The 26,839-nt window shown below is 48.0% G+C and overlaps 1 protein-coding gene across 1 annotated transcript; it reads left to right on the forward strand.

Annotated features, from left to right (window-relative positions):
* Nucleotides 1–1,383: 1,383 nt before the first annotated feature.
* LOC130112818 (reticulon-3-B-like) lies at nucleotides 1,384–26,396 on the forward strand. Its single transcript, XM_056280315.1, has 8 exons — nucleotides 1,384–1,601; nucleotides 8,487–8,637; nucleotides 10,921–10,977; nucleotides 17,087–17,225; nucleotides 17,502–17,571; nucleotides 20,369–20,415; nucleotides 24,513–24,571; nucleotides 25,761–26,396. The coding sequence occupies exons 1-8, from the start codon at nucleotides 1,490–1,492 to the stop codon at nucleotides 25,807–25,809; spliced, it is 684 nt and encodes a 227-aa protein (XP_056136290.1). The 5' UTR covers nucleotides 1,384–1,489; the 3' UTR covers nucleotides 25,810–26,396.
* Nucleotides 26,397–26,839: the final 443 nt, after the last annotated feature.

Below are 26,839 nucleotides of genomic sequence, written 5' to 3' on the forward strand. Positions count from 1 at the left end.
TCTCGCGGGTGGGGGAATCCATCTCTAGAGCGCCTGCATGTTTTAATAAGACATCTCGTTATTTGGCGCCTGTGTATCGATAACGTATCGCGAGAAGAAGGAATCCAATATGTTTCCATATCAGTATTTTGTCCCATCGCTGGTGTCAAGTGGGTGGGCCCGGGCCACAGCTACGCCGACATCAACCCAGTCAGTGACCCCCCCCCCGTGCGCTGTGGATGGGGGCGCCGTCATGCCGGAAGAGACCACCTCCCTTCAGGATAGACATGTTTCATCGTGGGGTGAAGGCGGTCACTCAGAATAACGGTGTACTGATTTGCTGTGACCCAGCGACAAGTGGACCCAAACCATGCCAGGACAGTGACCCCCACAGCGTGACAGAGCCCCCGGACCCCCTCACTGTAGGGGTCATTCAGGTTTTTCCTTTCATCTGTTATCTGTCTGTGTCAACAATGGGCGACTGTAATCTCTCAATTAAAGTTTATTAAGTGAATATTAGTATCAATATCTGCCGTATTTGATTAAATAGGACAACAGCAGTAAAATGGGCTGATTTCTTGTGTTACAAGTATAGACGTCATTAAATCGACCAGCCGTTCTCGGCCAGGTCTTCAGCTACCACCAGTGCTGCTGGTTTTCCATTCTACCAATAACTCGTTACACTGCCCTGCACTTATTCCAGCCACCAGTCACACATGAGGACCTGGTTGAGAACCACTGGATGAAGGAGCTCTGTAACAAACGTGTTTCTCCAGCAGGTTCCTTGTCTTTGTTTTGTTATGTTGGAGCAAACCTCCCAGAGTTTGTCGACATATTTAAAATACAACACTTCTTCCGCCGAATCTCCCGCCGCTCTGTGATACTGCTTCCGCCGAACACCGGAAGTATTACCCATAACCGTTTCCCCAGTGACCGCCCCCCCCCAGGAAACTCGTGGATAATAACCTCTCCTTTGTTTAATGACTGTGGGTGGATGAATGTAATCTGCTTAGCAAACCAAACAAGGTGTTAGTGTTTAGACTTATTTTGAGATTGAATAAGCCTGTCAGAAACTGAATTGCAACTAGTTAGAATTCAATTTTAATTTGCTAAAATAACACTCGTCAATAATATCACAAATGAAGTTTTAAATAGTGAGAACCACAACTTTCCCTCCATGGGTGTGAAGGGATCGTTGAGATCAGGAACAGAATTCCTGACACAACAATTTGGGTTTTCACAAACGAAGAAGCCCGACTTAAAGGGTGAAACGGGTTTTCATCACTTCAGCACTTGTCATTCTGACCCGCAGCCGCGCCTCTTCCTCCTCCTCCTCCTCCTCCTCCTCGCTGAAGTGCGCGCGCAGCTCGCCTCGTCATTTGCGGCGGGACGGAGGGAGGGAGGGCTGAAGTCCCCGAGGAGCGGAGGTGGAGGCGGAGGCGGCGGTCCAAGGTGCGGAGCTTGCCGGCGCTGCGCTCATTTGCTGCTGGGAGAAGAGGGGGTCCGCAACATGGCAGAGTCATCCGTGCAGTCCGACAACATCTCTTCATCCCACGCCTCCTCCTCCTCCTCCTCCTCCTCCTCCTCCTCCTCCTCCTCTCTGAGAAACTCCGTTTTGTCCGGTACGGTAAAGTACTCCTTAATATCATAACATGAATGCTCATATTTGAGTTTGGCGAAATGCTGAGAAGGAAACGTTGATTCTTGACAAAAGTCCACAAGTTGTTCCATGGAAACTGGGAATCAAAACGATCTTCCCGAAGGTCACATGACGCCAGGCTTCTGATGAAGACCAACTACGGTGTGTTGATGGGTTAGCTGATGATGATGATGATGATGATGACGACGAAGCCGTTTCAACATAATTTGCTATAAGGGACCTCAGTTTGGAGTCCAGTCTGATGAAAATTAGTGTTTTTTGGGGTTTAATAAAGAGTCACACTGACAAGCCTGCCTGCCAAAACCACGAGGCACTTCCTTTTTTCTACAATAATAATAATAGTAATAACAATAATAATGATAAATACTTTATTTATACAGCACTTTTCTAAAACAGTGTTAAAAGGGGCTTTCCAAAGAAATAAAACCAGACAAGGCCGAAATAAGAGTAAGAGCAGACGAGTAAGAGTAAGAATAAAAACACAATGATCGATTGTCAGCTGAGTCATTTCACAAGGCCCGGCTTACTCGGTGTTACGCAAGCCTGTTGTATTTCCGGTGTTAAAGCCAGCTTATTGCTGCTGCTGGGGGACCACCGGGTTGGTCTGGCCCACTTTCAGGCCGCCTTCTGCAAACAGATCCACTCCTGCTCACTGGATCTGTTTGCAGAGCTGCCGTACCAGTGGGTCCAGTGTAGGGACAGCAGAGAACTGGTACCGTACCAGTAGGTCCAGTGTAGGAACAGCAGAGAACTGGTACCATACCGGTAGGTCCAGTGTAGGGACAGCAGAGAACTGGTACCATACCGGTAGATCCAGTGTAGGAACAGCAGAGAACTGGTACTGCACCGGTAGGTCCAGTGTAGGAACAGCAGAGAATTGGTACCGTACTGGTAGGTCCAGTGTAGGAACAGCAGAGAACTGGTACCATTCCCGTACATCCAGTGTAGGAACAGCAGAGAATTGGTACTGTACCGGTAGGTCCAGTGTAGGAACAGCAGAGAACTGGTACCGTACCAGTAGGTCCAGTGTAGGGACAACAGAGAACTGGTACCATACCAGTAGGTCCAGTGTAGGAACAACAGAGAACTAGTACTGTGCCAGTAGGTCCAGTGTAGGAACAGCAGAGAACTGGTACCGTACCAGTAGGTCCAGTGTAGGAACAACAGAGAACTAGTACCATACCAGTAGGTCCAGTGTAGGGACAGCAGAGAACTGGTACCATACCAGTAGGTCCTGTATACTTGACTCAGCAGGCCGAGTATGTGTAGAGCTGAATACTGGTGCCGGACCAGTAGGTCCAGTGTAGAGACAGCAGAGGACTGGTACTGTACCAGTAGGTCCAGTGTAGAGACAGCAGAGAACTGGTACCATACCAGTAGGTCCAGTGTAGGAACAACAGAGAACTGGTACCATACTAGTAGGTCCTGTATACTTGACTTAGCAGGCCGAGTATGTGTAGAGGTGAATACTGGTGCCGGACCAGTAGGTCCAGTATGGGCACAGCAGGGTACTGGTACTGTAACATAGCCACCGTTCGTCAGGTAAACCCTTGGGGTCCAGTAAAGCCAGGCCACCTGATCTGAAACCCACAGCTGTCTCCTCTGTTGGGCTCGCTGTGTTAAGGAATGTCGGACAAACACTTCCTGGCAGAGAAAACTTCCTCCTCTCCGAACGGAAATGCTCTATGTGCTTCAGTCCCAGATGCTCCTACCATATCAGGGATCAGATCCTGTCAGAACCAGATTCCCAGTCTGGATTTTAACTCGGCATTGTGCTAACCATGACCCTTGACCCTACATCTTACCGAGAGACTGCACGTCGACGTCAAGTTAATTGAATTAACTTGAAAGTGTAACTTCTCCCTCAGGTTTGAGCCTAACTCCGCCCACTGCGTAGTTCTGAAAAATGCTAAAAAGTGGGCAAGAGGCTGAAGAGGGGGACGGGGGGGGGGGAGGCAGGAGTAGCTGGGGAGACCCACCAGAAGGGCGTGGCACGCTTCTAGAGTCACCGCCATGGGCCCTCCACCGGCCCGCCTTCCCGCACGGCGTCGGACACTGCTCTGACCGCCGCCATGCGAATGTGCCGCAGACGGGGCAGGGGGGGGGGGTCGCCCACCTCTGGTTAGAGGGGTAGGTCCACCTCTGGTTAGAGGGGTAGGTCCACCTCTGGTTAGAGAGGTAGGTCCACCTCTGGTTAGAGGGGTAGGTCCACCTCTGGTTAGAGAGGTAGGTCCACCTCTGGTTAGAGGGGTAGGTCCACCTCTGGTTAGAGGGGTAGGTCCACCTCTGGTTAGAGGGGTAGGTCCACCTCTGGTTAGAGGGGTAGGTCCACCTCTGGTTAGAGGGGTAGGTCCACCTCTGGTTAGAGAGGTAGGTCCACCTCTGGTTAGAGGGGTAGGTCCACCTCTGGTTAGAGGGGTAGGTCCACCTCTGGTTAGAGGGGTAGGTCCACCACCAGCTCCACCTCACCGTCGGCCTCGCAGGGTTCAGGGCTGGTCTATCAGCAGGAAATGGCGTGGCGAGTCACTTTGAGCACATGGAATATGGACTTCATGATTCGGGGAGAAGAGTCAACGCCATCACCCGCGTGTTCAGTGTGTCCATCACCATATGGAGGTCACCTCCTCCCCTTCCAGCAGCCCAGGGAGGAAGGACTACCTCCTCCTCCTCCTCCTCCTCCTCACGCCTAACGCTGTGGGATCCTGTAAGATGCTCTGCTCTCTCTCTCTCTCTGTCCCTCTCTCCCTCTCTCTCTGTCCCTCTCTCTCTGTCTGTCTCTCTCTGTCTGTCCCTCTCTCTCTCTGTCTCTGCCCCTCTCTCTCTCTCTCTCTCTGTCCCTCTCCCCCTCTCTCTGTCCCTCTCTCTGTCCCTCTCTGTCTCTATCCCTCTCTCTGTCCCTCTCTGTCTCTGCCCCTCTCTCTCTCTCTCTCTGTCCCTCTCTCCCTCTCTCTATCCCTCTCTCTCTCCCTCTCTCTCTGTCCCTCTCTCTCTCTCTCTCTCTCTCTCTCTCTCTCTCTATGTCCCTCTGTCTCTATCCCTCTCTCTGTCCCTCTCTGTCTCTATCCCCCCCCCCCCCTCTCTCTCTCTCTCTCTCTCTCTCTCTCTCTCTCTGTCTCTATCCCTCTCTCTCTCTCTCTGTCTCTATCCCTCTCTCTCTCTCTCTCTCTCTATCCCTCTCTCTGTCCCTCTGTCTCTATCCCTCTCTCTCTCTCTCTCTCTGTCCCTCTCTCTCTCTGTCCCTCTCTCCGTCTCTCTCTCTATCCCTCTCTCTCTATCCCCCTCTCTCTCTATCCCTCCTGTCTATCTCCCTGTCTCCCCCTGTCTCTCCCTGTCTCTCTCCCCCTGTCTCTCTCTACCACACAGATGAATGGTACTGTTTGAAGTACAGATCTGTGATATAATACTTGCTGTGGAATGTGGTGTGACCCACTTCCTATAGCAGCCTGAGGAGATTCACATGACTTTCTGATCACTCCTTGGGCAGTCTAGTACAAGTACCCCCAGCTGCAGCCTGCAGCATGGGGCGAGGCTACACACTTGGGTAGCCTAGTACAAGTACCCCCAGCTGCAGCCTGCAGTACGGGGCGAGGCTACACACTTGGGTAGCCTAGTACAAGTACCCCCAGCTGCAGCCTGCAGTACGGGGCGAGGCTACACACTTGGGTAGCCTAGTACAAGTACCCCCAGCTGCAGCCTGCAGTACAGGGCGAGGCTACACACTTGGACAGCCTAGTACAAGTACCCCCAGCTGCAGTACGGGGTGAGGCTACACACTTGGACAGCCTGGTACAAGTACCCCCAGCTGCAGCCTGCAGTACGGGGCGAGGCTACACACTTGGGTAGCCTAGTACAAGTACCCCCAGTTGCAGTACGGGGCGAGGCTACACACTTGGACAGCCTGGTACAAGTACCCCCAGCTGCAGCCTGCAGTACGGGGCGAGGCTACACACTTGTGGGGTGACACAACACACGGCCAGGATTAGGTTTAGGGGTGTAGCCCCACCTCGTGCGTGTAGCTACGCCTTGCTCTGCGGGCTGCAGCCGGGTCCTTCTCACCCGGTATCCCGCTAAAGCGTGTAATACACCCGCCGGGCCACTAGAGGATACTGTGTCAATGTCACGTTTTGCCTGGCCTAGGCGTGAGACGCCTACGTTGCTTTGTTCTTTTGGGAGGGGGGGGGGTTGGCCTTGGCCCACTCTTTTCTATTGGCTTGCGTTCATATGACGTCACTGTCACGTTGTTTTCTCCAAAAACAAAAATGGTTGACATTCCTTTTATTCTTAGCGGAATAAGCAACATTGTAGCGGTCTCTTCTGTTGCCTACCTACACGGGGCTCGCTGGTTCGAATCCCCGTGTCATCTCCGGCTTGGTCGGGCGGCCGTGTCTGCGGGTGGGGAACCGGATGTGGGTATGTGTCCTGGTTGCTGCACTAGCGCCTCCTCTGTTCGGTCGGGGCGCCTGTTCGGGGTGGAGGGGGAACTGGGGGGAGTAGTGTGATCCTCCCACGCGCTGCGTCCCGCTGATGAAACTCCTCACTGTCAGGGGAAAAGAAGCAGCTGGTGACTCCACATGTATGGGAGGAGGCATGTGGTAGTCTGCAGCCCTCCCCGGATCAGCAGAGGGGGTGGAGCAGAGACCGGGACGGCTCGGAAGAGAGTGGGGTGATTGGCTGGATGCATCCATCCATCCATTCTCCGAACCGCTTATCATCCTGCTCTCAGGGTGACGGGGATGCTGAAGCCTACCCCAGCAGCCACTGGGGGGGGGGGCACCAGGCCATCACACACAGGGAACCTGCTCTGAGCCTTGTTCAGCGACTTGCTTGGGAAAGGTCATGCTCGGTGTTGACCAGGAGCCAGCTGGGACAGGACAGCCCCGAGGCCATCGCAGCAAGCATCCGTACACACAATGTACCCCAGTAAAAAGGGAACCACCGTCGTGACACTGAAAACCCAGAGCCAGACCTGAAGTTACCTCACCAAGTGTTGTGGGTCAGAAAGGAACCAGTTCAGGGGTCCGGCAGGGTCAAGCCCGTAGGCACGCTGCTTTCTATCCAGGGAAGGGAAATGCGGGATGTGTATGGTGCCACTAGAGTCCTGGATGTGGGCTGTGTAAAGACTATGTGTCTGTGTGCAGGGCGAGTGTGGTGCGTGTGTGCAGGAATGTAAATGGCTGGAGGGTGTTTGTGCGTGCTGGTGAAGCGCAAGTCCAGGAGTAGGGGTTCTGCGGGAGGCAGCGTGGGAGCACAAGGGAGGGGTCCGAGGAATACAAGGGACGCGAGGAAGACGGAGCCCGAGAAGCACCGGGGGTTCTGGAAGGACGGGGGAGAGAGACACAGAATTAGACTCAGGAATCACGACATAGGAATCGCAGGAGGAAACACAGCCAAAGAGTCTAGCGGTCTACTGGGTAACTACCCTACTAGATGGCCCAACCTGGCACCGACTGCCCGTCAGCGTCCTCTCTTATAGCGGGCTGCAGATTGGCTTCAGGTGCGCTGATCTCCGATGAGCCTCTGGTGCGTAGCGCGCTGATTGAGCCCTGCCGGGAGACTCAGGCGGAGATGCGCCTTGCGTCTGGACCACAACACCGAGCCCAAGTCCTGCTTCGTCCTATAGGTCTCCGGGCATTAGTGCGGGGCCTGAGTTGCTTGGGCGAGCGCTTGGTCTGAAAAGAAAGAGCTTGCATTTCATCGGGGCAAAGTAGGCCAAAATGACTAATTCGGTTGTAAATTACTCAAAAATGACTACCTTAAATGATACCCGTCACTATTTCCACGAAAACGGACATAAAACCCTGCAGACCAACATCTAAAATCTACATTTTTTATGGAAAGAACATCAACGGTTACATAAAACAGTACAAATAGCCTAACAGCTCAGAGGACTAGGCAACGCAGACACAACGCTGCTAACAACACGCAAGCCACGTGGTTTCAGGGATCGCAGCCTCCAGTGCAGTCGCCATAGCAACGACAGCAAACGCTGCATTCCAGCAGTTTCCCTGGGAGCATCTTCGTAACAGCAAAGTAAAGGTCACAGACAGCCACCGAACAAAGGTCAGGAAGACAAACCGCACGGCTCTCCCACAAACGTTGTCAACGTGCACGTCCGCAGATGACGCATTTCCGCTGAGAACTAAAGCAGTTTCAGCCATTGTTGTTCTTGCAGAAACGTGACAGTCACGTGATGTGAACACAGGCCAATAGAAAAGAGCAGGCAAAAAACAAAAACACAAACGTAGGCATCTCGCGCCTAGGCCAGGCAAAACCTGACACTGACACGGTGTCCTCTAGGCCAGTGTTTCCCAGCCCGGTCCTCAAGGACCCCCTAGCCTAGAGATTGTCTTTGCAACCCTGACAAGGTACCTGTTTGTAGTTATTCAACCAATCAGCTATGAATTATGTCAGATGTTAAACACCTTGCATAATTAAGGGCTGCGAGATGATTGGTTGAGTAAGTACAAGCAGGGCTGCCTAGATGCAGGGTTACAATGAACATCTGCAGGGTAGGGGGTCCCTGAGGACTGGGTTGGGAAACACTGCCGTTTAGTGGACCAGCGTGGGTATTACACGTTTTAGTGTGATTCTGCGTGGCCTTGGGATGTGTGTGCCATTAGCAAGACAGCTGAAAGCTAATTAGCGCTGTAGTAATTCTCAGCTAAGCATGATGAGATGGAAGAAGACTGGAAGTCTGGAAGATTGTAGGACGGTGAGAGAGCAAGAGCAGAACATTGCTTTCAAACAACCTTTGGAATGATTTCTGTCCGTCTGTCTGTCTGTCTGTCTGTCTGTCTGTCTGTCTGTCTGTCTGTCTGTCTGTCTGTCTCTGTCTGTCTCTCTCCAGCCCTGCAGCTGGTTTACTGGCGGGAGCCGAAGAAGTCGGCGGCAGCGTTCGGCCTATCGCTGCTGGTCCTGTTCTCCTTGGCCACGCTGTCAGTCATAAACGTGGTGTCATACCTGTTGCTGGCCTGCCTCTGTGTCACGATCACCTTCAGGTGGGTGAGGGCAGCAGCACTGCGCCGGAAATGTCATGTGGACTGCATTCTGCAGACAGGATGAGACTCTTCTAGCTGCAGCAGCCACTCAAAGCACCTTACTATTAATTAATGCCTCAACCCCCCCCCCCAAACACACACACACACAGAGCAACGGCAGTGTCAGCCATGCAAGGTAACAACCAGCTCGTCCAGAGCAGTGAGGCGTTAGGTGTCTTGCTCAGGGCCACCTCCACATTTTTTGGCGGGAGAAGCCGAGGATCAAACCGGTAGCGCCGCACCACTTGCTAGAGCCGATATAGCTGAAAGGTGACCGCCCACTGTTTCAGCAGCTAGCCAGGGTTCTGGAAGTAAAGCCCTCGTTCATTTTCTCCACAGACACTTCAGAAACAATGCGTATAAAGAGTTTTGTTTGTAAACTTTATTGCCAGTCATGTAAGTTAACAATAGACAACATAATCACCTTGAGACTGGGCCTCACTTGACATACATGCACGTAGAGATGACACAACACCATACATGGATAGAACACACACGTACACATCCCTACATTAACTATACATCAAAAGAGTACAGTACAGTACAAGTTTCCTAGCTAAGGTTGCTAGTAATTGTACAGTACACTACAGTACAGTACAAGGTTCCTAGCTACGGTAGCTAGTAACTGTACAGTACAGTACAGTTTCCTAGCTAAGGTAGTTAGTAATTGTACAGTACAGTATAGTACAAGTTTCCTAGCTAAGGTAGCTAGTAACTGTACAGTACAAGTTTCCTAGCTAAGGTAGCTAGTAACTATACAGTACAGTACACGTTTCCTAGCTAAGGTAGCTAGTAACTGTACAGTACAGTACACGTTTCCTAGCTAAGGTAGCTAGTAACTACAGTACAGTACACGTTTCCTAGCTAAGGTTGCTAGTAACTATACAGTACAGTACAAGTTTCCTAGCTAAGGTAGCTAGTAACTATACAGTACAGTACAAGTTTCCTAGCTAAGGTTGCTAGTAATTGTACAGTACACTACAGTACAGTACAAGGTTCCTAGCTACGGTAGCTAGTAACTGTACAGTACAGTGTAGTACAAGTTTCCTAGCTAAGGTAGCTAGTAACTATACAGTACAGTACAAGTTTCCTAGCTAAGGTTGCTAGTAATTGTACAGTACACTACAGTACAGTACAAGGTTCCTAGCTACGGTAGCTAGTAACTGTACAGTACAGTGTAGTACAAGCTTCCTAGCTAAGGTAGCTAGTAACTATACAGTACAGTACAAGTTTCCTAGCTAAGATAGTTAGTAAATGTACAGTATAGTACAGTACAGTTTCCTAGCTAAGGTAGCTAGTAACTATATAGTACAGTACAAGTTTCCTAGCTAAGGTAGTTAGTAACGGTACAGTACAGTACAGTACACGTTTCCTAGCTAAGGTTGCTAGTAACTATACAGTACAGTACAAGTTTCCTAGCTAAGGTAGTTAGTAACGGTACAGTACAGTACAAGTTTCCTAGCTAAGGTAGCTAGTAACTGGTGTCCATCTGCTTATAGAAACAGGCAGTTTAAGGCGTAGCTGGGCAGTCGTGTTCCATCATGTACACATGTTTGACTTTTTGCAACCATTGAGTCACTGTGTGTGTGTGGTGGGGTGGGGGTGGGATGGTAAGCTTCATTCAATCTATCGTAATTATTTATTATTATTTTTTGCAACCCTTCAACAAAATGTGCAGTGTGTAGCACTGGTCTGTGGTAAACAGGTGCTGCTGTGATATTTCCAGTAGAAACAGGAGCAGGTCTAGGGGAATGTCCGTTTCCAGAATTTTCTCCATTTCTTCTTGGACGTTTAATGCAGTCCCAGAATATGTGAGTATGGTCTCTGACCGTGCCGCAGTCTCTCCAGCATTTGTTGGTGGACTTGTTTTTAAAGACACAATACCTTTAACACCCCACACCCAGCCGGCCTACATGAGGGTAAATGTACACCTGTCGATAAAACACATCTTCGCTAGCCGCTGGACAACCACGTGTGGACTGTTTACATGTGCGGGTAGTGAGAGGTCACTGGTCAGAGATACTTTTTCCTTTGCTCTGAGCGAATGTGTGTCTGAAACCTCTTCCCGTAGGGGTCTAACCGATAGGATTTCAGTACAGGTGTATGTTCACCTCAGTGGGTATCTGTTGGATACACTAGAACGGCTTTTAATGTGTAAACAAGAGGGGATGTGTAAACAAAAACAACAAACCAGCATTTCAAACAGGGATGTCATCATGGCAAAATTCCTCTTCCTCTCTCCAGGGTCTACAAGTCTGTCATCCAGGCTGTGCAGAAATCAGACGAAGGCAATCCCTTTCAGTAAGTCAGTAAGACACACACACACACACACACACACACACACACACACACACACACACACACACACACACACACATCATCATCATCATCATCGTCGTCATCGTCATCATCAGCAGTCACTTGGGGTCAAATATGACTGTCCTCCTTATGGGTCTTTATGGGTCTTCAGGTGGGTATACAGGCTGATCCTGGAGCTGCATATTTTGGGGCAATGTGGGAAGGGGTGTGACGGAGTGGTTGAGGATGTGGTTTGGGCCTTTCTGGTAACTCGCCCCTCTCTGAGTCTGCGCTTGTTTTCAGCAGCATGGTGGAGATCATGGCTGTAGTGCGCAGAACCCTCATGGAAAGCCAGTCTCCAGGCCTTCCTGTTTTTGCTGCTTGTTCCCAGGTGTTAAGGCTGATGCCAAACCATTTGGCACTCTTCTCCAGAGTCCTAGAGGAGGCGCTAGTGCAGCGACCAGGATACATCCGGCTTCCCAACCACAGACACGGCCAACTGTGTCTGTAGAGACACCCGACCAAGCCGGAGGCAACACGGGGACTCGAACCAGTGATCCCCATGTTGGTAGGCAATGGAATAGACCGCTATACTACCCGGATGCCCCCAGATCTCGTGTGCACTCCTACGTGATGCTATAACTGGCGCTGCACTGGCAACAGACAAGTAGTATTAGTCGTAACAGGATTACTGAACGTATGTTTGCTTTACTGTTGTATTTCACCGTGTACATTTTCTTTTTCAATTTAATTGAACATTTTAACCGAAGTCTTGCCGAGGTCTTGATCGGCACAGCACTGTGCGGACTACAATGAAGACGCCGAAGGGTTAAACGAGTAGGAGCACATGTTAAAAACTGCGGCAGCGGGGATTTAGAACTGCACTCCCGTCAATCCATCTGGCGAACGTCCGCTCTCTGGCCAACAAGATGGGCAAACTCCTACTCATAAACGGAAAAAACTCAGACTTTTCACTGCAGGAATTTTCATCATTTATTCTGGCCTGGTTCTTAGGTTGCCACCTCGAGGCCAGAAGGGCTGCGGCTTCGGCGGTAGCAGAAGCAAAAACTCGGGTGTGGGAGGAATTAGGCAAGGCTATGGAGCAGGACTTTCGGTTGGCCTCAAGGAAGTTCTGGCAGACCTGCCAACGACCCATCATCAGTCTAGAATGGTTCAAAAGACATTACCAACTACAGGAGACCATCCCCCACACTGCAGGAAACCATCAACTGGCTGACGATCTAAATAGGTTTTACTGCAGGTTTGAAAAGCAAACTTTCACACCTCTCACCCTCTCCAGCCACAACACACAACCAACTGCACTCCCTGCCAGCCCCTCTCCCCTCCCCACCGGACCCCCACCTGCACTCAGGATCTGTATGGAGGACGTGCGCCAGCTCTAACAGAGACAGAAGACCAGGAAGGCACCTGGCCCGGATGGTGTGTCGCCCTCCTGTCTGGAAGTCTGTGCTGACCAGCTGGCCCCCATTTTCACACTGATCTTCAACAGATCACTGGAGCTGTGTGAAGTCCCCTCCTGCTTCAAGAGCTCCACTATCATCCCGGTCCCCAAGGAACCCTGTATCACAGGATTAAATGACTACAGGCTCACTGCCCTAATGTCTGTGGTCATGAAATCCTTTGAAAGACTGGTGTTGACCCACTTGAAGGAAATCACAGGACCCCTGCTCGACCCCCTGCAGTTTGCCTACCTAGCAAACAGGAGGATGCACTACATCTTCTAAAATCTCGACTCCCCAGGGACATACACGAGGGTTATGTTTGTGAACTTCAGCTCAGCATTCAACAGCATCGTCCCCAGATATCCTCTACTCCAAACTCACCCAGCCCACTGTACCAGCCCCCATCTGCCAATGGATTAAAAACTTCCTGACAGACAGGAGGCAGCAGGTGAGGCTGGGGAAAATCACATCCAGCCCCGGACAGTCAGCACTGGTGGCCCCCAGGGATGTGTGCTCTCTCCTCTACCCTTCTCCCTCTACACAAATGACTACACCTCAGGTGACCCATCTGTTAAACTCCTGAAGTTTACATACAACACAACCATCATTGGCCTTATCCGGGATGGTGACGAGTCTGCATATAGATGGGAGGTTGATCAGCTGGCCCTCTGGTGCGGCCATAACAACCTGGAGCTGAACACGCTCAAAATAATGAAAATGACTGGACTTCAGGAGGAGACCCCCACCAAACTCAACAGCACTGTGTCTGCAGTGAAAACCTACATATTTCTGGGTTCCACAATCTCCAAGGACCTAAGGTGGCATCCAACATAGACACAATCATCAAAAAGGCCCAGCAGAAGATGTACTTTCTCCAGCATTTCAATTAGTTCAACCTGCCTCAGGAACTGCTGCTTCAGTTCTACACTACAATAATCCAGTGTCCTCTGCACATCCAGTACTGTCTGGTCTGGATCGTCCACCAAACAGGACAGGGACAGACCACAACGGACAGTTAGGTCTGGAGAGAAAATCACTGGTGCCAACCTGCCCTCCATTCAGGACTTACACACCTCCAGACTCAGGAAACGGGCAGGCAACATCACTGCAGACCCACCACACCCTGATCACAACCTGTTCCAACTCCTCCCCTCTAGGAGGCGCTACAGAGCACTGTACCCCAAAACAACCAAATATAAAAACAGTTTCTTTCTGTTGGCTGTCATTCAAATGAACGCTTAACGCTGTCAATAAATCAACCATGTAGTATAGTATATACGGTACTGTACATGTTGTATATACTGTACTGTACATTGTATGTACATTGGTACACTCTGTCATGTACATCTACCTCAGACGTGTATGTAAGTAACCTGCTAACGTGTATTTCAGCATCTCTGATATATTCTCTGCACCATTGCTCTTTATCACCTCTTATTTCCACTGTATAAGTCCGGCCTTGTGTATGTATGGGAAGATTGTTGTGTTGTAGTGTTGTTATTCTATGTTCAGTACATTGAGAGGGCCACGACACCAGAGTCACATTCCATGTAATGTGCAAACCTCCATGGCCAATGAACAAGATTCTGATTCTGATTCTAAAGCTACCATTTGCCTCACCTAACATTAGCTAACTAATGTTAGCTAGCTAATAGCACACCCTTTCATTTCCGATGTTGGCTAAATAGCTAGCTAGCTGTGCCTATGGCTTGGCATTTCATTACCAATGTAAAATGTCATTTATTATCTTATGTTGGCTGAGACTGGTGCTCAGTCATGAGCAGTGAGACAATGGAGGGTTAGTTGTTGTAGAGATATGCTTGGACATCAAGATAGTTTATTAGTTCGTTTTAATAGCCACAGATGTGGCTGTGGTGGTTTAGTTAGTCTTTTGCATTTTTGACCTTAGCTTTTATAATAGACACTCCTTTGTTTTCACTCGGGAGTGCAGGAGTTATACCTGGTTGGGTAATTGAACAGTATTAAAATCCATGTTTGCTGCAGGCTGATTAATTGTATCAATTCAAATGTCTGACTACTTCATTAAAGTCAGATTAGATTTCATTCACAGAGTCAACATGTGCGAGATGAGAGGAGCTGTCCGGCACTTTTTTGGTGCTAAAAAAGATTAAGTTGAAACTTGAAAGAATTAGGAGTTAGAGACGACAATGCAGCCTGTATTTTCTGTGGTTATCATGCAGGCTTGACACTGAGCAGGATCGTATGGGTGATGATAAGTTTTACATTTATGTGCTGTTGTATTAAGGAAGCAGAGAAGGACAGCCAGCAGGCAGAACCCGGTAGCAAAGATGGGAGTTACAAAGGAGACTACTTAAAGATGTATGCCATCATACCAGATATTTATTCAGTTTTGCTCTAGAATACTGTGTTTGTGACCCCTGACTACAAAAGCTGTTGTGTGGTACGGGCCCCATGAGCTTTTGTAGTGGATTTGATTTATCATCATCTACAGACTGGATACATTACGTTTAACAAGCAAGATACTGTAAGATACTGCAAGATACTTACTGTAAGATACTGCAAGATACTTACTGTAAGATACTGCAAGATACTTACTGTAAGATACTGTAAGACACTGCAAGATACTGTAAGATACTTACTGTAAGATACTGCAAGATACTGCAAGATACTTACTGTAAGATACTGCAAGATACTTACTGTAAGATACTGTAAGACACTGCAAGATACTGTAAGATACTGCAAGATACTCACTGTCAGATACTGCAAGATACTTACTGTCAGATACTGTAAGATACTGCAAGATACTTACGGTAAGATACTGCAAGATGCTGTAAGATACTGCAAGATACTTACTGTAAGACACTGTAAGACACTGTAAGATACTGCAAGATACTTACTGTAAGACACTGTAAGACACTGTAAGATACTGCAAGATACTTACTGTAAGACACTGTAAGACACTGTAAGATACTGCAAGATACTTACTGTAAGATACTGCAAGATACTGCAAGATACTTACTGTAAGATACTGTAAGATATTGCAAGATACTTACTGTAAGATACTGCAAGATACTGTAAGATACTGCAAGATACTGTAAGATACTGCAATATACTTACCATAAAATACTGCAAGATACTGCAAGATATTGCAAGATACTTACTGTAAGATACTGCAAGATACTGTAAGATACTATAAGATACTGCAAGATACTTACTGTAAGATACTGCAAGATACTTACTGTAAGATACTGTAAGACACTGCAAGATACTGTAAGATATTTACTGTAAGATACTGCAAGATACTGCAAGATACTTACTGTAAGATACTGCAAGATACTTACTGTAAGATACTGTAAGACACTGCAAGATACTGTAAGATACTGCAAGATACTCACTGTCAGATACTGCAAGATACTTACTGTCAGATACTGTAAGATACTGCAAGATACTTACGGTAAGATACTGCAAGATGCTGTAAGATACTGCAAGATACTTACTGTAAGACACTGTAAGACACTGTAAGATACTGCAAGATACTTACTGTAAGATACTGCAAGATACTGCAAGATACTTACTGTAAGATACTGTAAGATATTGCAAGATACTTACTGTAAGATACTGCAAGATACTGTAAGATACTGCAAGATACTGTAAGATACTGCAATATACTTACCGTAAAATACTGCAAGATACTGCAAGATATTGCAAGATACTTACTGTAAGATACTGCAAGATACTGTAAGATACTATAAGATACTGCAAGATACTGTAAGATACTGCAGTATACTTACTGTAAAATACTGCAAGATACTTACTGTAAGATACTGCAAGATACTTAAAGATACTGCAAGATACTTACTGTAAGATACTGTAACATACTGCAAGATACTGTAACATACTGCAAGATACTTACTGTAAGATACTGCAAGATACTGTAAGATACTGCAAGATACTGTAAGATACTGTAAGATACTGCAAGATACTGTAAGGACTGTAAGATACTGCAAGATACTTGCGCGTGCCCAAATATGGCCCAGATCTGCAGTTATCCTATAGCCCACATTTGGCCGAATGACGGCGTCGACTCAGGGTGAGTGTGGCTGCCTCAACTCAGCCACAGGTCCATGTTTTGCGCCTCTTCTGGCCCACATAGTATGTGCCTTAACTAAAGTCCAGCCTTGCTCATTAAATTTGAGCCACATCTGGACCACACAGTATGTGCTGTGACGTAGGTCAAGCCCGGTTCATTACATTTGGGCCATGTATGGCCCACACAACACTTGCCGTAACCCAAGTCAGACCCGGGCTTATGACAGTTGGGTCACGTCTGGCCCACACAACAGTTGCCAGTGCCGTAACTGAGCCGTAAGTACCGAAAGTGCCCCAGATTAGGCCCAAATGGGTCTGCTATCTGGGCCCTGATTGTCACTGTATAATTGACACTCTGCTACCACACACACACACACACACACACACACGCACACCAACACATGCACATGCACAAAGACAAACAGCCCTGATGTTGGTGGGTTATGGTAGGAGGCCTCTCCTCTCCTCTCCTCTCCTCTCCTCTCCTCTCCTCTCCTCTCCTCTCCTCTCCTCTCCTCTCCTCTCCTCTCCTCTCCTCTCCTCTCCTCTCCTCTCCTCTCCTCTCCTCTCCCCTGCAGGTATCTGCTGGACCGGGACCTCTCAGTTTCTCCAGAGGACTTCCGTAGGTCCATCGACCGCGCGTTGGTCCACTTCAACTATTTCATCACCCAGTCCAGGAGGCTGCTGCTGGTGGAAGATCTGGTTGACTCCCTGAAGGTTTTAGTGAACACACACTCGCCCGCACGCATGCACATACACGAAGTCACAAATAGTTACACATACTCCTGTCACCTGCAGACCTACTCTCCCAACAACGCACACACAGGGTCTCACCTACACACACACGGACAGTTCTGTTACTGTATGACAGAATGCATAGCAAGGACAATAACGTGAGCGACCGTGTTACTGGTACCGCCGCTAATGTAACGTGGTCCAAGCCACACACACGGATTGTGCTGTCTCACTGTTGTCTCACTGTTTTGTGTGCAGTTAGCTGGTGCGATGTGGTTTATGACGTACGTTGGAGCAGTTTTCAACGGGATCACCATCCTGATTCTGGGTAAGGCTGGTTCTTACTGACTGATTTACCCAAAGTAACCCGAAAACAACCACCCAGACTAAAACCCTGTCTATCAAACCATTCTTTGCCTCCACATCCACTTCCACAACGCAAATGACAAAGTTTTCCTTGTGTCATGACGAAACTCTGTCCTGTCTCAGTGAGCAGCACTTATACACAGCTAGTTAGTGTTGGTGAACTGCCTGGAAACAGCTATTTAGCAGTAGCTAGACAGCAGTGGAGGGAAAGCGGCTCCGAAACAGCTGGGATGTTGTTCAAGACAAGAGTGATGTGTTTCTGTTTGGTGTTCAGTCAAGATAATATTCACCCGAAGGCCCTCAACTTCCAGTCAGATGACTGGAAATTCACATTCTTCATCTGAATGACTGTGAGTCTTCATACTCTGTCATAGCCATTGTTTAAAACGTACTTTCCAAATAATGACAGACCACATCCATCACTTTGGTCCCCAGACATGCAGAAAGCTCTGAACATTAAACACACGAGTAAAAAGTCAGTTCCTGATCACAGTTCTTCCTTTACTGTCTGTACTACTTACACAGTAGTAAATAAGCTGTCTGTACTTTATTGTCTGTACCAGTCTGTGCAGACTGTGTTAGTCAGACCAACACGTTTGATTTCTGATCATGTTTCAAAGATGAAAAGGGGCGGGGCCTTGCTGATGCTGTGAATGATGTCACTCTTAATTCGTCAAGCAGAAAAGTCCACATCATGCATCTCATTAGTAGCTGTAGGGATACGTCACACAGGAGGTCAGAGTGGCAAAAAGCACCACTCTGAAAAGCTGAAAAACGGGTTTTCTGCCACCGGCCCAGCATCAGTCTGGAGAGCTTTAAAAGACTACCAACTACAGGAGACCATCCCCCCACACTGCAGGGAACCATCAACTGGCACACCGCAAACTCCGGAAGTATGCAGACGACACCACCATCATTGGCCTTATCCGGGGTGGTGACGAGTCTGCATTAGAGACAGGAGGCTGATCAGCTGGCCCTCTGGTGCGGCCATAACAACCTGGAGCTGAACACACTCAATACAGTGGACATGACAGTGGACTTACAATGTTAGTGTCATTTAGTGGACGCTTTTATCCAAAGTGACGTACATCTGAGAGTTAACACAACACGAGCAAGGATCTAGTCAGGAGGCGACAACACAAGTAAGTGCCAAAAAAACAAAGGTTCAAGTCCGATAGGACATAGGTGTCAACAGGCGGTGCATAAAGGGAATGCATAGGGTGCGTAGAAGCGGTTTTTTATATTAATACCATCAGGTGTGGAGGTGCTGGAGAAAGAGCTGGGTCTTTAGCTTCTTCTTAAAGATGGAGAGCAACTCAGCGGATCAAATGGAGTTTGGTAACTCATTCCACCACCAGGGAACTACAGAAGAGAAGAGTCTGGCTAGTGACTTAGGCCCCGTTGCGGTGGAAGTGCCAGGCGCCTTTCATTGGCAGAGCGTATTGAGCCGGAATGAGTGTCGACTGAGGGAGTTCAGGTAGATGGGAGCCATTTCAGTTGCTGTTTTTTAAGCGAGCATCAATGTTTTGAATTTGATGCGGGCAGCCACTGGGAGCCAATGGAGGGATATGAACGGCGGAGTGATATGCTGTTTTGGGTTGGTTGAAGAACCGACGCACTGCCGTGTTCTGGATCATTTGCAGAGGTTTGGAAGTGCTTGCAGGGAGACCTGCCAGTAAGGAGTTGCAGTAGTCAATGTGTGATATTACAAGAGCCTGTGCCAGGAGTTGTGCTGCATGCTCAGAAAGGTAGGGCCTAAATTTCCTGATGTTGTACAGAGCAAATCGGCCCGACTAAGCAACCGTGGCCATGTGAATCTTAATCAATGGTCATCAGTCATGACACCCAGGTTTCGGGCAGACTTTGTGGGCATGAGTTGGGTTGACCCATGCTGGATATTGATCTGTTATTGTAAGGATGGACTGGCTGAGATGACAAGGATTTCAGTCTTAGATAGGTTAAACTGAAGGTGGCGTTCTTTCATCCATGCAGAGATATCAGCAAGGCACGATGATATCAGTGCCAACACCGTGAGGTCATCTGGCAGGAATGATAGGAAGAGCTGGGTGTCAGCATAGCATGGTATGAGAAACCATGGGAGCAGATGATTGCACCAAGTGAGGGGGTGTATAATGAGAAGAGGAGGGGACCGAGCACTGACCCTTGAGGTACCCCTGTAGATAAGCCGTGCAGTTAGGACACTTCTCCCTCCAAGATACTCTAAAAGATCTTCCTGAGAGGTAGGACATGAACCAGTGGAAGACAGATCCTGCGATAACAAGCTCAGCGAGCATGGCGAGGAGGACTGGTTAACTGTGGTTAACCAGTGAGTCAGTCCTTGTGTATACATGTGAAGATTGTTGTGTTGTAGTGTTGTTATTCACTGTTAAGTACAGAGAGAGAGCCACGAAACCAGAGTCAAATTCCATTTACGTGCAAACTTACATGGCCATGAAACATAAGTTTTATTCTGAGTAGTTTTAATGTCAGTAGTAATATTAATAGTAGTAGTACTAGCAGTAGTACTAGTAGTAGTAGCAGTTTATGTGGACAGGTTGCACCAACATTTTTTTAATCATACAGGAAACCTGATGAGTGCACACTGGCTGCTTATTGGTTGTTCGACTGTAATTCTCTCTCTCTCTCTCTCTCTCTCTCTCTCTCTCTCTCTCTCTCTCTCTCTCTCTCTCTCTCTCTCTCTCTCTCTCTCTCTCTCTCTCTCTCTCTCTCTCTCTCTCTCTCTCTCTCTCTCTTCTCAGCTGACATCATGTTCTTCACCACACCCCTGGTCTACCAGAAGAAGAAGGTACTAAATGGCTTCACTCAGTTAGATCTTCTATTTGATCAGTTAGAGCTTCCTCAGCCCTAAGGAAGATCTAACCGATCCAACCGTTGCCCAATAAAACAGATCTGGGAGCAGTTTAGTGTGTAGACCTCACTCCTTTACTCTAGTCTTGTACCTAATACTTTCTGGATGTATGCATACTTGGTTGTACTGAATGGATTCACACCGTCAGGATTACATTGTTCTCTGTATTAGTTACACCCTCCAGAAAACCCCACAGTTCACGACACTCTTCACCAGGCGGTTGATTGTGTCATTTCTACTCGTCATGCTTACCAGTCTTTACATCAGTCTTATGTGCCTTTATATGGAGAGGACAGCCGTCCTGGTCGGAGTTTATCTTTAAAGTCTTCAGTTGATGAACATTAACGGACAGGTGGAGATGTGAGAACCTGTGTTCTTCTCCACCTCTACAGATCTTAGCAGTGTTTCGGTTCTTTCTTATGAGAGGACTGAATACAGCCCAGCCGCGTCTATCACTCCTCCAACCAGCTTTACTTTCAACTGCCATATGGTGAACGCGTTTGCATGCATGATTGACTAACCCTAACCCCACCCTAACCTTAACCCTAACCCTAACCCCAGCCTAACCCTAACCTTAACCCTAACCCCGCCCTAACCTAACCCAACCTTAACCCTAACACTAACCTTAACCCTAACCCTAACCCAAACCTAACCCAACCTTAACCTTAACCCTAACCCCACCCTAACACTAACCTTAACCCTAACCCCACCCTAACCTAACCCAACCTTAACCCTAACACTAACCTTAACCCTAACCCCACCCTAACACTAACCTTAACCCTAACCCCACCCTAACCCAACCTTAACCCTAATTCTAGCCTTAACCCTAACACTAACCTTAACCCTAACCCCACCCTAACCTTAACCAATCAGAGGCAGAGTTCTCGGAGTATGGTTGGAAAAACAATAATGCACCCCGGGTAGTACTGTAGACTTATACTGTTTCTATCTGTCAAGGGGAGGTGATGATACTTGTAGTTCTGGTATGTGATAGTAATTGTAGTCCTAATAGGTGCTGGTACTTTTAGTTCCGGTGTGTGGTAGTAATTGTAGTCCTAATAGGTGCTGGTACTTGTAGTTCTGGTGTGCGGTAGTAATTGTAGTCCTAACAGGTGCTGGTACTGGTAGTCCCAATAGGTGCTGGTAATTGTAGTTCTAACAGGTGTTGGTACTTGTAGTTCTGGTATGTGGTAGTAATTGTAGTCCTAATAGATGCTGGTACTTGTAGTTCTGGTATGCGGTAGTAATTGTAGTCCTATCAGGTGCTGGTACTTGTAGTTCTGGTATGTGACAGTAATTGTAGTCCTAACAGGTGATGGTACTTGTTCTGGTATGTGACAGTAATTGTACTCCTATCAGGTGTTGGTACTTGTAGTTCTGGTATGTGACAGTAATTGTAGTCCTAACAGGTGCTGGTACTTGTAGTTCTGGTATGTGGTAGTAATTGTAGTCCTAACAGGTGCTGGTACTTGTAGTTCTGGTATGTGACAGCAATTGTAGTCCTAACAGGTGCTGGTACTTGTAGTCCTGGTATGTGACAGTAATTGTAGTCCTAACAGGTGCTGGTACTTGTAGTCCTGGTATGTGACAGTAATTGTAGTCCTAACAGGTGCTGGTACTTGTAGTCCTGGTATGTGGTAGTAATTGTAGTCCTAACAGGTGCTGGTACTTGTAGTCCTGGTATGTGGTAGTAGTTGTAGTCCTAACAGGTGCTGGTACTTGTAGTCCTGGTATGTGGTAGTAGTTGTAGTCCTAACAGGTGCTGGTACTTGTAGTCCTGGTATGTGGTAGTAGTTGTAGTCCTAACAGGTGCTGGTACTTGTAGTTCTGGTATGTGGTAGTAATTGTAGTCCTAACAGGTGCTGGTACTTGTAGTTCTGGTACGTGGTAGTAATTGTAGTCCTAACAGGTGCTGGTACTTGTAGTTCTGGTATGTGACAGTAATTGTAGTCATATCAGGTGATGGTACTTGTAGTCCTGGTATGTGGTAGTAATTGTAGTCCTAACAGGTGATGGTACTTTTAGTTCTGGTATGTGGTAGTAATTGTAGTCCTAATAGGTGCTGGTACTTGTAGTTCTGGTATGTGACAGTAATTGTAGTCCTAACAGGTGATGGTACTTGTATTTCTGGTATGTGACAGTAGTTGTAGTCCTAACAGGTGATGGTACTTGTAGTCCTGGTATGTGGTAGTAATTGTAGTCCTAACAGGTGATGGTACTTGTAGTTCTGGTATGTGGCAGTAATTGTAGTCCTATCAGGTGATGGTACTTGTAGTTCTGGTATGTGACAGTAATTGTAGTCCTAACAGGTGATGGTACTTGTAGTTCTGGTATGTGACAGTAATTGTAGTCCTATCAGGTGATGGTACTTGTATTTCTGGTATGTGACAGTAATTGTAGTCCTAACAGGTGCTGGTACTTGTAGTCCTGGTATGTGACAGTAATTGTAGTCCTATCAGGTGCTGGTACTTGTAGTCCTGGTATGTGGTAGTAATTGTAGTCCTAACAAGTGCTGGTACTTGTAGTCCTGGTATGTGACAGTAGTTGTAGTCCTATCAGGTGAGGGTACTTGTAGTTCTGGTATGTGACAGTAATTGTAGTCCCAACAGGTGCTGGTACTTGTAGTCCTGGTATGTGACAGTAGTTGTAGTCCTATCAGGTGATGATACTTGTAGTTCTGGTATGTGGTAGAAATTGTAGTCCTAACAGGTGATGGTACTTGTAGTCCTGGTATGTGATAGTAGTTGTAGTCCTATCAGGTGAGGGTACTTGTAGTTCTGGTATGTGGTAGAAATTGTAGTCCTAACAGGTGATGGTACTTGTAGTCCTGGTATGTGGTAGTAGTTGTAGTCCTAACAGGTGCTAGTACTTGTAGTTCTGGTATGTGGTAGTAGTTGTAGTCCTAACAGGTGAGGGTACTTGTAGTCCTGGTATGTGATAGTAGTTGTAGTCCTAACAGGTGATGGTACTTGTAGTCCTGGTATGTGGTAGTAGTTGTAGTCCTATCAGGTGATGGTACTTGTAGTCCTGGTATGTGGTAGAAATTGTAGTCCTAACAGGTGATGGTACTTGTAGTCCTGGTATGTGGTAGTAGTTGTAGTCCTAACAGGTGCTGGTACTTGTAGTCCTGGTATGTGGTAGTAGTTGTAGTCCTAACAGGTGCTGGTACTTGTAGTTCTGGTATGTGGTAGTAATTGTAGTCCTAACAGGTGCTAGTACTTGTAGTCCTGGTATGTGACAGTAATTGTAGTCCTAACAGGTGATGGTACTTGTAGTCCTGGCATGTGGTAGTAATTGTAGTCCTAACAGGTGATGGTACTTGTAGTCCTGGTATGTGATAGTAATTGTAGTCCTAACAGGTGCTGGTACTTGTAGTCCTGGTATGTGGTAGTAGTTGTAGTCCTAACAGGTGATGGTACTTGTAGTCCTGGTATGTGATAGTAGTTGTAGTCCTAACAGGTGAGGGTACTTGTAGTCCTGGTATGTGGTAGTAGTTGTAGTCCTAACAGGTGATAGTACTTGTAGTCCTGGTATGTGACAGTAGTTGTAGTCCTAACAGGTGATAGTACTTGTAGTCCTGGTATGTGATAGTAGTTGTAGTCCTAACAGGTGAGGGTACTTGTAGTCCTGGTATGTGATAGTAGTTGTAGTCCTAACAGGTGATAGTACTTGTAGTCCTGGTATGTGGTAGTAGTTGTAGTCCTAACAGGTGAGGGTACTTGTAGTCCTGGTATGTGACAGTAGTTGTAGTCCTAACAGGTGATAGTACTTGTAGTCCTGGTATGTGACAGTAGTTGTAGTCCTAACAGGTGAGGGTACTTGTAGTCCTGAAGGTCTTTGTGTTAATTGTGTGGGTTGAAAGGTGACAGCATGTTTGTTAAGCAGCCTGCACCAGCGCTGTGTGTTTACGTACTGTAAGAGAGGAAACTATGTGCATACTGATGAACGTGTGTGTGTGTGTGTGTGTGTGTGTGTGTGTGTGTGTGTGTGTGTGTGTGTGTGTGTGTGTGTGTGTGTGTGTGTGTGTGTTACAGACACAGATTGACAGATACATTGAGCTGGTTCGCTCCAAAGTGGAGGACACAGTGGAGAAGTGAGTGTAACACACACATTCAACAGAAAGATCACTGCTCTCTGTCTCCGTCTCTCTGTCTGTCTCTCTGTCTCTCTGTCTCTCTCTCTCTCTCCCTCCTCCTCTGTCTGTCTCTCTGTCTGTCTCTCTGTCTCTCTCTCTCTCTCTCCCTCCTCCTCTGTCTGTCTCTCTGTCTCTCTCTCTCTCTCTCCCTCCTCCTCTGTCTGTCTCTCTGTCTCTCTCTCTCTCCCTCCTCCTCTGTCTCCGTCTCTGTCGCTCCCCCTCAGTCTCCATCTCTCTCTCCCTCCTCCACTGTCTCCGTCTCTGTCTCTCCTCCTCTGTCTCCGTCTCTCTGTCTGTCTCTCTGTCTGTCTCTCTGTCTGTCTCTCTCTCTCTCCTCCTCTGTCTCCGTCTCTGTCGCTCCCCCTCGGTCTCTGTCTCTGTCTCCCTCCTCCTCTGTCTCCGTCTCTGCCCCCCCCCCTCGGTCTCTGTCTCGCTCTCCCTCCTCCTCTGTCTCCATCTCTCTCTGCCCCCCCCCCCCCCCCGCCGCCTGTCTGTCTCTGTCCCTCTGCGACATGATGGTAGGTGTGTGGTGCAGTAGGATGTGCTGTGCTGTGCTGTGTTGTGGGTGGGGAGCTGGTCTTGGGGAGCTGGTCTTGGGGAGCTGGTCTTGGGGAGCTGGTCTTGGGGAGCTGGTCTTGGGGAGCTGGTCTTGGGGAGCGTCCTGACATGGACATGATTTACATTCTGTGACTCTTGTGTTACTGACCATGTTGGTCTTTATCCTGCTTGTTGTGTTGTCACTTTTTTGTACTTTTTATTAAAGTATTGTTGAAAAAAATCTCTCTCTCTGTCTGTCTCTGTCTGTCTCTCTGCGTGTCTCTGTGTGTCTCTGTCTGTCTCTCTGTTTGTCTCTGTCTCTCTCTCTGTCTGTCTGTGTGTCTCTCTCTGTGTCTCTGTCTGTCTCTGTCTGTCTCTCTTTGTGTCTCTGTCTGTCTCTCTGTCTGTCTCTCTCTCTCCGTGTATCTCTGTGTGTCTCTCTGTCTGTCTGTCTCTGTCTGTCTCTCTGTCTGTCTCTCTGTCTGTCTCCCTGTGTGTCTCTGTGTGTCTCTCTGTGTGTCTCTGTGTGTGTCTCTGTGTGTCTCTGTCTGTCTCTGTGTGTCTCTCTGTGTGTCTCTGTCTGTCTCTCTGTGTGTCTCTCTCTCCCCAGGCTTCAGGACAAGCTACCAGGGGCGATCAAGCATTCCAAAACGGAGTGACCGGTCGTCATCCCAACATCCTTCCAACACCTCTCCACCTCTCTCTCCACCCCTCTCTCTTTCTCTCCCTGGGTGGTCACTGTACTGAGCTAGCTTGCTGACTAGTTTACCGTCTGGTGTGCCGTCTGGTTAGTGGGGCCTCAGTTAGCGTCCTGTGTGACGTCATCGTGACGCCATACACCTACGTTCACTCACCAGCGGCTCCCTCAGGCGACAAGATGGTGCCAATACACCATCTATGTCATGAGAGCAACACAACTTTGTGTTGCGTTGTGTAAACACACATTCACAACCATGATCCACTTTAACACGGCTGTACTCTTCATCAGCTCTTCATCAACTGGTAACATGTAGCAAGTAATGTTCTCATTTCCACTCATGCGTAAGAGGGCTAGCAAAACCAGTTAAGTGTGTGTGTGTGTGTGTGTGTGTGTGTGTGTGTGTGTGTGTGTGTGTGTGTGTGTGTGTGTGTGTGTGTGTGTGTGTGTGAAAACAGTGAACCACGACTGTTGTGACGCTCCTGTGTGGTTTTGGACGGCTGTAAACAACCTGGTTCGGGTTAAATCAAATAAATAAAGTGAGTGTTGACGTTGGTTTGTGCTGTGTGGTTTTATATCAGCAAGTCCTGGTATCCAGCAAGTCCTGGTGTCCAGCAAGTCCCGGTGTCCAGCAAGTCCCGGTGTCCAGAACGCTGTCTTGTTTCTGCTGAAGCGTCTTCGCGTTGACGCTTCCCACCTTCTTGTGAACAGCTGCGATGCAGAGCGTTGCTTCCTCCAGCTTTCCAACACACCCCGGGTTGTGCAAAAAGCACAGATAAATCTCCAGTCTTCTCTTCGTCCTCAAAAATCCTCTTCCGCGCCACAGGACAGGTCTCCCCGAGGGACCTCAAGTATGAGGCGAGAGCTGGCCAGCTCTGCAGGAGACGATCAGCGGCTGGATGAAGAGACAGCCATCGCGTGCAAACATGACGCAGAATTTCACGCCACTCAATGTCAACAAAGGCAACAAATGCACGCAGTTCCTGTCTTCT

The sequence above is a fragment of the Lampris incognitus genome, chromosome 5 (assembly GCF_029633865.1).
Source record: "Lampris incognitus isolate fLamInc1 chromosome 5, fLamInc1.hap2, whole genome shotgun sequence".
Lineage (NCBI taxonomy): Eukaryota > Metazoa > Chordata > Actinopteri > Lampriformes > Lampridae > Lampris > Lampris incognitus.

What these genes read in the sequence shown, in the direction of transcription:
- LOC130112818 (XM_056280315.1), top strand. Translation starts at nt 1,490, where the DNA reads ATGGCAGAGTCATCCGTGCAGTCCGACAACATCTCTTCATCCCACGCC. An exon ending in TGTGTCACGATCACCTTCAG is followed by an intron (nt 8,638 to 10,920) that starts GTGGGTGAGGGC and finishes TCCTCTCTCCAG; the next exon opens with GGTCTACAAGTCTGTCATCC. An exon ending in GATCACCATCCTGATTCTGG is followed by an intron (nt 17,572 to 20,368) that starts GTAAGGCTGGTT and finishes CTCTCTTCTCAG; the next exon opens with CTGACATCATGTTCTTCACC.